This window comes from Urocampus carinirostris, chromosome 7, assembly GCF_059441175.1.
Source record: "Urocampus carinirostris isolate Australia breed hairy pipefish chromosome 7, RoL_Ucar_1.0, whole genome shotgun sequence".
Taxonomy (NCBI): Eukaryota; Metazoa; Chordata; class Actinopteri; order Syngnathiformes; family Syngnathidae; genus Urocampus; species Urocampus carinirostris.
The window spans coordinates 16,871,853-16,881,826 of record NC_142355.1 but is presented as its reverse complement, the minus strand read 5'-3'; the positions used below and the strand labels follow the sequence as shown (position 1 = coordinate 16,881,826).

The window sequence follows — 9,974 nt, the reverse complement described above, 5'->3', positions numbered from 1 at the left end:
GAAATTATTTGCTAAGGTTGACTGGAAGGAATTGCATACCTGTCAACCTGTACGTTTTTGCCATACAAAGTACTTTAATTATGCATATTAAGACGTGTACGACGTACAAGAAAATATGTAAGGAAAAACGCAAATATGTCAATTATTGGCACCATTCGGTAAACACCGACTATCACGAAACGGCAAATCAATCAAGTCAAACAAGTTCACCGCGGTAGCCTCTATCTCGGTATCGTTTTTTTTCGTTGCAAACGAAGCGAGCGGTTTGATGCTACTGTGCGCATACGTCTGCCGCCTGGGGATTTCCCATCATGCATCATTCCGAAAAAATATGGTGTACGATTATTTTGTAAGGGAAAATACGTCAGTCTGTACGGGTATGGAGCCGTGGAGGATGTTAATTAACAATATATATGATATAATGAAACACATGTACAATATACCATGTTAAACTACATAAATAAACACGTTTAAAAAAATGGTGTAAGATTATTTTGTAAGGGAAAATACGACAGTTTGTAAGGGCATAGAGCAGTGGAGGTTGACAGGTATGGAATAAAGTTTCTTTTCCTTCGCAGCAGTTGAAACCAATTGGTCCTCCAATCAATAGGGGGCGCTGTAAAAACCTTTAGTAAGACCTTCACCTCTGGGCTTGCAACGTCCAAAACTTTCGATTTCATTTCCAAAACAAAAACGGGATTAACTAAACCCAAAACGAATACACTTACCCTAAACCAAAAACCTCCCAAGAATTCACTTTTAGAGAGTTCACGTGATGACATCGTGAGGGTTTTTTTTTGCCCGTCACTGACAGTATGGACGTCAAGAAGGAAACCATGGCGGCGTTTGAGGCTTTTGACACCAGAAAAAAAGACACAAAAATGTCCGAATTTGCTTCGCTCCCTCAAGCTTCCGTTTTGGTGCCTCTGTTCGTGAAGGACGGGAAGATACACACACTCTTGACTCAGCGTTCAGAAAAGGTAACGGATAGTGGTGGGTAGTGCCAAATATCAATATTATCGATACTGAGTACTTGAATCGGATCGATACCATTTCCTGGGATCAATACTTAACTCATCCATCAAATTCCTTAAATTGCCGCTTGGATATTTAGATAGTGCAGTGTTTATCTAAAGACAAAAAAACAACGCCCTCAGCCACTGTCAAACTTTATCCCTGAGTTTGAGACTGCCAGGCACACTTTTAGAACCTCTTTCTACCTGGCCTGCCGCTGCATCCTGCCTGCTAAGCAAAAAAGAATGCCAACCGTATGTCCACCTCAACCAGAAGCCAAACATGACAAAAGCAAATTGGAAGCGCAGCTCGGCGTGGACTTGTTTTTCCAACTACAGAAAAAGACCATATTGTTATTTGTGTTGGTAAGGTGCCTGCAACTGTGTCAAAACCACACATTTACAGAAACATGAGAAATGCTCAGTCTACAGAGATCAACAAACTGTAACATATAATTTAAATTGTTTTATTTTTCCTGAACGGTATACCCGTTGCCACAATTAACACCTTAATTGCATTATTGACCTTATATTCAAAATAGTGTACCATGGGAGGTATTTTATGTTATTTAGAGTCAAAGTATTTATATTTTTGTTACATCGCTGCATTTTTATTTGGACTGACTGGCAAATGGTTCAGTCCCCTGCTCCAGCACCCTCTGTGACCCTAGTTGGGATGAGCGGCACATAAAATGCTTTGGTTGAATTCTAATTTTTGTTGTGAAACAGTTGTAATATAAATAATTATGTTTAATGTTTGTACTGTTTAAGTTTGCAATTTAGTTATTTAATAAAAAAATGAAGCATTTTTAATGCCTAAAATCTTTGCCATATGTTCTTCGCAAGTATAAATTAACTCTGGGTAGGCGGTTAGGGTGTTCGAACTATTCAATAATCGTGACATTTCCAAGCACAAAGTAAATACAGTGGAACCTCGGTTCTCGACCATAATCCGTTCCAGAACACTGTTCAAAAACCGATTTGTACTATCACCGAAATCGTTTTTTCCCATTAAAAGCAATGTAAAATCGTTTTAATCCGTTCCAACACTCTGAATGTTTACCTTGAATGTAAACATGAAGCTAATCGTACGTTCGCGTTAGCGTAATCTTCCGTACGAAAGATTACGCTAACAAGAACGTGTAAAAATAAAAAAATCAGGTCGTTTACACGTCATTTAGCACCCGGGTCCCCACAAAAAGTGACTAGCGCTTCATCGGAAAGGGAGCTCCATTCAAACACCCTGAATGTTTTACGTAAACAAAGCTAACTGAGGCTAATCGTACGTTCGCGTTATCGTAATCTTCCGTACGAAAGTTTACGCTAACATGAACGTGTAAAAATTTAAAAAAAAGGATTATGAATAGGATTTCTTACCTTTGTGGTGGACGGTGGGGATAGAAAAATCATTAAAAGTTTTTCAACCTCTTCCAAAACTTGCGGCAGTTGCTTGCTTATAGCGCTAACTTCCTTAGCCGCATCACTCTATTTCACAGCCTCCTTATTCTTTACTATTGTACTGATAGTAGATTTAGCCATGCTGTATTCACTAGCAAGATGGGATATTCGTACACCTCTTTCATATTTAGCTATTGTCTTTCTTAAAGGCAATAGTTGTGCGAACAACTTGTCTTTTTTCACCTGTCCTGCTTGCACCGACCTTCTTCGGGGGCATAATTAGGGGCTAAAACACCCGTATGCCGCTCAGCATCGCACCCTAGTGTACCGGCGTTCGAACTCCGATTTTTTGAACGAACAGTGAAGCAAGAATTTCTCGAAATTTTGGGTCGAACACCGATTTGTCCGAATTGAGAGGCGTTCGTACATGGTAGCATCGGTCAGTGACGATTGATACTACCATGTATTTACTTGGGTCAGATCAATACCGAAAATCCCAATATGGCCGTCCCATAGTAACCCACCTGCTACCCAAGTGTTTCTACGTCAAGGTTGCAAACATTGTGGCCACGGGCAAATTTAAACCATTATTGTACGTTTTATTTATTTTTTTTCTCGAGGGGGTGGCACTGCGGATGAGTGGTTAGCACGTCCTCGGCACAGTTCTGAGGTCAAGGGATCGAATCCTCCTTTGCGGAGTTTGCGCGTTCACCCGGTGCTTGTGTGGGTTTCCTCCCACATTCCAAAAACATGAAGGTCAGGTTAATCGGCCGGTCCAAAATGTCCCTAGGTGTGAATGAGTGAGTTGTCTCTCCCTGTTGCCCTGTGACTGGCTGGCAACTAGTTCAGGGTGTCCCCTGCCCACTGCTGGTGTTAGCTGGGATGGGCGCCAGCACCCCCGCGACCCTACAGAGGATAAGTGATGCAGATAATGAATAAATGGATGGATATTTTGAGTATGGGTATGTATTTCTTTTTGTAAGTAGCTATTTTAAGGCAGTCCCACAAGATTGCATGATGGGCACGCAGGTGTTCTAAAAATAGCCTGCTAGCAATGGACTTTTGCCTCTGAGATTTGAATAAAGCCATACTTTTTACATTAAAAGGTAGTAGATCTGGATCCACTCTTTTTAACACAGTCCGTCCGGCGCGTTATTCATGCACAAAGACTTTGTATCACTTTAAGTTTAAGCAGCCATAGACTAAAATACTAGCCTAGAGTCAAGATTTTTGTTGTTTATTTTAAAAAAGGGCAGCACGGCGGCGCAGTGGTTAGCGCGTGTGCGGCACAGTTCTAAGGTCTTGCGAACCTCCTGTGTTGGTTCAAATCCAGATACCGGACTTCCTGTGCAGAGTTTGTATGTTCTCCCCGTGCTTGCGTGGGTTTCCTCCGGGCACTCCGGTTTCCTCCCACATTCCAAAGACATGCATTTCAGGTGGATTGGCCGGTCCAAATTGTCCTTAGGTGTGAATGAGCAAGCGAGTTGTCTGTCCCTGTGTGCATTGCGATTGGCTGGCAACCAGTTCAGGGTGTCCCCTGCCCACTGCCCAATGATTGCTGGGATGGGCTCCAGCACCCCCGCGACCCTACTGAGGATAAGCGGTGCAACTAATGAGATGAGATGAGATTTTAAAAAAGGGGGGTTGGTCAAAATAAAAAGGGTAGGTGTTTTTAAGGAGAGAAAAGAGGTAGTCTTATGCGTAGAACCTGTCATGATTACCGATTGGATTCACCTTGCCCGCTCATTTGAGGCCACCCGCTGCGGGTTCTGATTGGCTCCCTGTCACTATTTGAACCCAGTCCTATCAATCCCCTGTTGTCAGTCCATCTGTGAACCTCAGTGTATACTAGGCAAGACTTTTTTCGACCCTGACTCCCACCTGTCCCGTTTTTGCTCCTGTCTGTCCCCGGCTACGACCTGTTTTGATCCTGACCACGTCTGCTCTCCCGTCCCAGCTGTCGACCTCTTTTTGTCCCCGACTACATCTACTCTCTCGTTTTGACTTACGACTCGTTTCCGACCCCGAACACGTTTTTGTTCTCCCAGTCCCTGCTACCGACCAGTTTTTCCGTTCCTGACACCGCCATCGCTCGCTACAAAAGATCCACTTCCGTGTTCGGATCACACTCCGAGTACGAGAGCGACTTGCTTACCGCGTCCAGCGAACATCGGATCGCGGGCGCTGCCCTTCCTCTTTCTTTCAATAAAATTGTGAGAAAACGTTACGCGATTAGGTCTCCCCTGTGTGCTGGTCGTGACAGAACCATAGTGTTGGTGTGTATGTACAGTACAGAACAAGCCTATTTATCCTCGATAAGCCTTTGAACCTATGAAAAGTAAGTAAAAAAACTAAGATCAACTGTCATCATTAAAATAGATCACTTATCCTTATCCGGAAATGGAATTGCAGGTATTACGCCAGGATACGATAAAAACTTTTTTCTTAAAATTTTCGACAATGTTGAAAATGTTTTCCCTAGTAATGCAGTTTTCAAATGTTGATTCCAATTATTAAGGCACAAAAAAATCAAAGCCTATCCAGCCTTATGTGAAAACGCAATTGCCCCTGAATGTAATAGCGAGTTTGGCCCCCTTTAACAGGCAGATAATGCTAGAAAACCTTCCAATATGGCAGATTAGTTCCAATTTTGCAAAGAAGAGTGAGCCAAAATTCCTTCACAGTGTGCGAACTACATTTTGTATTTCCTTGCGTTGTTTCTGTGCGATATTAAAATTGGTTTGATGATCTGAAACCTTTTGTGAGCGATACACATGCAAAAAAAACAAAACTGAAATCGGGAAATGGGACCTAAACCTTTACACGGAACAGTATGAGTATCAATTTACACTAATCGTAATATTAAAGTAGTTCTTAGTTTGGTCACACTTGCACTGGAATGTGGTTCAAATTGTGCAATGTGGAAAAAAATGTTGTTAATCTGCTCTGACCCATTTCATGGTCGCATTCAGTTATGGCACATGTTGTAATTACATAATATATTTACAAGAACAGAGTTGTGTACTTTTTTTGATGCACTTTCAACATGGGACAATCTCCAAGCACTACCGGGTAAACATGTTTGCATATTTATTTAGGCATGCTTTCATTTCATTTTTCTCTTTTACGACTTTTATTTTTCAGCACCATGACATATTTGCTCATGAAAGGTTGAAAGTTTAAGGATTTGCATTTGCATTTTATAATTTCAAAGGCACCTTAAATCTTTTCTGTTACAGTTAATGTAGCTTCTTTTTGTTGTAAGTTACTCCATATGCCTTTCTTTTTTATTCTCTTGTACGTTAATAAGGACAGTTTTATGCAGAGAGGTACTTAAAGGGACAGTGTGTAATATTTAGTGGCTCCTTGTGGTACTAACGTTTTATATAGTAAACAAAAAATCATTGATTTGAATACTAGACAAAAATACCTGAACTATCACACCAATATTATTTTTTCTTAAAAAACTAATCATAGTTTGAGAAATTTGCATTTCAAGGTGCCGCCATGTTTGTCTGCTGTCTGCATTAGACAACAGTGGGCAGCACGGTGGATCATCCCCTGCTACATGCCCAGTCTATCGGACATTAAAACGAGGACAAAGAGGCTCAGAGACAGCTTCTTCCACAAAATGTTTCACAATGTTGAAATCAATAACAATAAAGACTATGAAATTCAATAGATGGATTTTTCATTGTACCCATTTCTTCTTTATTATCACTTGCCATACAATCAAATCAACTTCCTTCAGTTTTATTATTGTTATTTTATTATTACTATTAGGCTCAATAATCAGTGACTAGTCAACAATGACATAGTCTAAGTGCAGACCTAAGAACGTGTGCCTTTGGACTTTTTAAACAGTATTGTATTTCACTGGATACTTGCATGATTTTGTAAGGTGAATCATGCTGTAATGACAGTTTTGACCATCTCTTATTCTCACTATCGTATTTGTGCATGTGCGTACAGCTAAGGACTGGCGCGGGCGAGGTGTGCTTCCCTGGCGGGAAGCGGGACCCAAGTGACATAAATGAGGTGAAAACAGCCTTGAGAGAAGCTCACGAGGAGATTGGTCTCCTACCAGGCGACGTTCACGTCATTTGCACGCTGCAACCTCTCATCTCCAAGGTACTACACAAGGCCCTTCGGATATTTTTGTGTCTTTGATGAGATATAACCAATAACAATAAGACATAAGCACCAAATTAATGAATAATCCATTTGAAAAAAAACCCATTATCTTTTGTTTAAATCTACAATGTACTTTTACCTCATTTAAACTTCCAAGTTGTTTATTCCAAGTACAGTAACTTTAAAGGTGGTGTCCATTACTTTAAACTATTCTACTTGCTGGCACCATCTTCTGGCTAAATAATCATCACTGCAGCCTTTGTCAAACTTCTTTTGTTGCGCGTGCAAGTATGTGAAATTCATATATGTGCTCCAATTCCTATTTCATCTTTTTGGGAGGGTATGGACAGTGTTTGAAACCGTCCTTTTCTTACTCTCACCATTTTCACTCAAGAAAATTCTAAAATAATCTGCGAGTTTTTGCGTGAAATCACTCTCCTCTCACGTGAAACTGTCCTCCAGGCTTCATCGTAATGGACTCTGTGGCCAGAAATCTGAGTGTAAAAGAACAATAAAAGCAGATAAACGCGGTGTAAACAATATATTTAAAGGCTCTTTGAACTCAGTTGTGCATTAACACTTAATAGAAAAAATATTGTCAAGAAACACAGAATCCCTAAAAAATGCGACACAAAACAAAGTAAGAACATTTACTTTTCAGTGCAACAATAGTAACATAATACAATTTTAGCTTCTTAACACACAACACATTTAAAGTGAAATATAGGATCCCTGAAAAATCGTCAGAAATATACCATATTTATTCTCGATTACGCGCTCATATATAACGTGCACCTCCTAATATTTGATTAAATCAGTATAAAATTTTGTTTCACTTTTCCTCAGCTCTAGTCATGGTGAGTGACAAACGTTGTTGAATATGTTCAGCCATGAATCAAATCATTTATTGACCACATAAACTACAAACACAATACCAACATAACATTTACTATGTATGTAATGTCCTTACACATCCGATTTATCACGAGAGACACTAAGGAGTTGTTCCCTCGTCATGCTTTTTTTTTGCGTTCATTCATATCTTTCATGACGACTTTGTTTTCTCCATTCTCTAACATTTGTTCCTGGCACTGTGAATAACAATAGTAAGATGATGAAATGAAATCGAATGCCTATTTGTCTATCATCTACATCACTGGTAATCTAGTGGATAGGGTTTGGAGGTTTCACTGTTGCGACCTTCGTTCGATTTCCGTGGCATCAATGTTTTGCGAATTGTGGACTGTAATTGATAATTCATCCATCCATCCATCCATTTTCTGCACTGCCTATCCTCACTCACAGGGGGTGCTGTTCTTGCCATGTTATCAGACCACTTTACAAGACAAATTACAATATTGTCTTTTTCTGTACAGACGCTCCCCTACTTACGACCATTCCACTTACGAAAAACAGTAGATACGAACATTTTTTTAGGAATGTCGAAAAATACCGGGACATTTTTGTAAGTTACACTTTGTATTGTGTGCACCTTTTTCCGAGTACATGACAGTACTGTAGTGCTTCTTTCCGCCGCTACCAGTGTGTGGCGCTGTGAGAGGTCACCCAGCATCCACCCTGAAGAAGAAATCTGCTTCCTCTTCCTAGTTTATGTGTAAACATTTTATACTATATCTCCAGCACGCTAAGAACTTTGACATTTTTATTGTTTAATATCTCGTGCATCCATTCAATATGGTTGGTTTAAAGTGTAAAGGAGAGGCGAGCCGTTTCTTTAGAAATGAAAGTGGAATAAGAAAGCTAGATGCGGTTGAGCAAATGGTTGGATTGCTTTTTTCAGCCACTTTCTACCACAGAGGAGGAAGTCACTGCACTCTTAAAGCTCATCTTCCAAAAGTAAGTTAAACTTAACTTTATGTTTATAGAGCATATTATTTTATGAAATGTTTATTTTTCAGTACAAAACAATACAGGTTACTTATACAAGCCTTAAACATACAAAATATAGCACTGAAATTAGTAATTAGGGCAGCGTCTGTCGTTGGAGGGAAAAAATAGGCAGGAGACACCCTGAGCTCACTAGCTCATTCACACCTAGAGGACAATTTAGACCAGCCAATTAACCGACATGCATGATTTTTGGATTGTGGGAGGACCCCGTGGACCTCCGAACCGTGGGACTGAACGCTAACCACCCAGCTGCCATAGCAATTGATCAATCATTGCATAAACACAGTAATATACTACTATAAAACCTCAGGTATAACGCGCACCAAAGCTTTAAATTCTTCAGGTTTAGAAATGAGAATTATACACAATTATATATGTAAATTAAAATGTGTAAAACAGGAAACATCAGCAGTCCCTATTGGAGTTTGGTATTAGGAAAGCCCCACAGTTTTGAGGGACTAATTTGACTCGTTCTGCCCGATTGACAATGCACTCTGCTTTGGAGCCCTCAATATCATTCAAATGAATCCAAATTGGTCAAATTTTCCTTCTTTGACTATTTTTTTTTTTTAACATACAGTACTTTATATCTGTCCTACGTATTCAAGTGGGGCCCCTCTGGCGCCGTTTCGTTCGTGAACGACTCATCACTAACTGGCACCACCACCTTTTATTTCTCGACCAGTACCATCTGTTGGTGACTCCCGTGGTGGGTTTCATCCCAGAATCCTTCCTGGCACGTCCCAACCCAGCGGAGGTGAGTGCCGTCTTCACCGTCCCGTTGGAGTTTTTTGTCGGACCTGCCGACACAGAGGGCACGTGGCCGCCATCACTGTCTTTCGACTTTGCGGAGCCCCAAACGGGAGTCAGGTATCGAATTTGGGGTCTGACAGCCCTGATGGCCATTGTGGTCAGCGCCATCGCACTCAAGACAAAATCAGCGACGTGGAATGCCGAGCACTTGATGCTCAAGCTCAGCCAGAGGTTACGACAAAGTATTAAGACACTTGGTAAACTCTGAGTGTGCATTTTCAATAAATCTCCTAAAGAGGATTAATATATAGTTTCTTTAGGTGCATTGTGTTATTGGAGTCGCTAGCAGTACAATTGTAGGTTTGAAATTCTATTTCTTTGTTTTCTAATTTCACTTTTGTGAGGTAAAATTCGGTTGTTTCCTGCAAGGAAAAAAATGGAATACAAGTAGGATTCAGCCTACTCCCTTTGCACAAAAGATCAAAGCGGCGCCGCCGTGAGCAGCAGCCTTTCCAGCAGCTCAGTGTTATTTTGCACTTTTTGTAATTTATTGTTTTAAGTGTCTGCTTCTATCTTCGGTGTTCTTCGTCCCATTTGACAACTATACTTTGGATTCCTTTCTATCCTATCGTTATGGGTTTTACCACACAAAAATGCGTTTATTCGAGGAATCAACTCCTTGCCCTGAAGAATTCTCGTGCCGGCGTGATGAGGGGACCCTATTGTCAAGATGGCGGCGCGTCTACTAGACGCTGCGGCTCGAGC

The 9,974-nt window shown here is 40.7% G+C and overlaps 1 protein-coding gene across 1 annotated transcript; it reads left to right on the top strand.

Annotated features, from left to right (window-relative positions):
- The first annotated feature begins 124 nt into the window (after positions 1 to 124).
- Positions 125 to 9,509, top strand: nudt7 (nudix (nucleoside diphosphate linked moiety X)-type motif 7). Its single transcript, XM_088339916.1, has 3 exons — positions 125 to 980; positions 6,384 to 6,542; positions 9,142 to 9,509. Exons 1-3 carry the CDS (start codon positions 816 to 818, stop codon positions 9,475 to 9,477), a joined length of 660 nt encoding a protein of 219 aa, XP_088196042.1. The 5' UTR covers positions 125 to 815; the 3' UTR covers positions 9,478 to 9,509.
- The last annotated feature ends 465 nt before the right edge of the window (positions 9,510 to 9,974 follow it).

Bases quoted from the DNA above. Each gene is read 5' to 3' on its own strand.
- nudt7 (XM_088339916.1), top strand. From the start codon at position 816: ATGGACGTCAAGAAGGAAACCATGGCGGCGTTTGAGGCTTTTGACACC. The intron at 981-6,383 runs GTAACGGATAGT...ATGTGCGTACAG, and splicing joins TGACTCAGCGTTCAGAAAAG to CTAAGGACTGGCGCGGGCGA. The intron at 6,543-9,141 runs GTACTACACAAG...TTTCTCGACCAG, and splicing joins TGCAACCTCTCATCTCCAAG to TACCATCTGTTGGTGACTCC.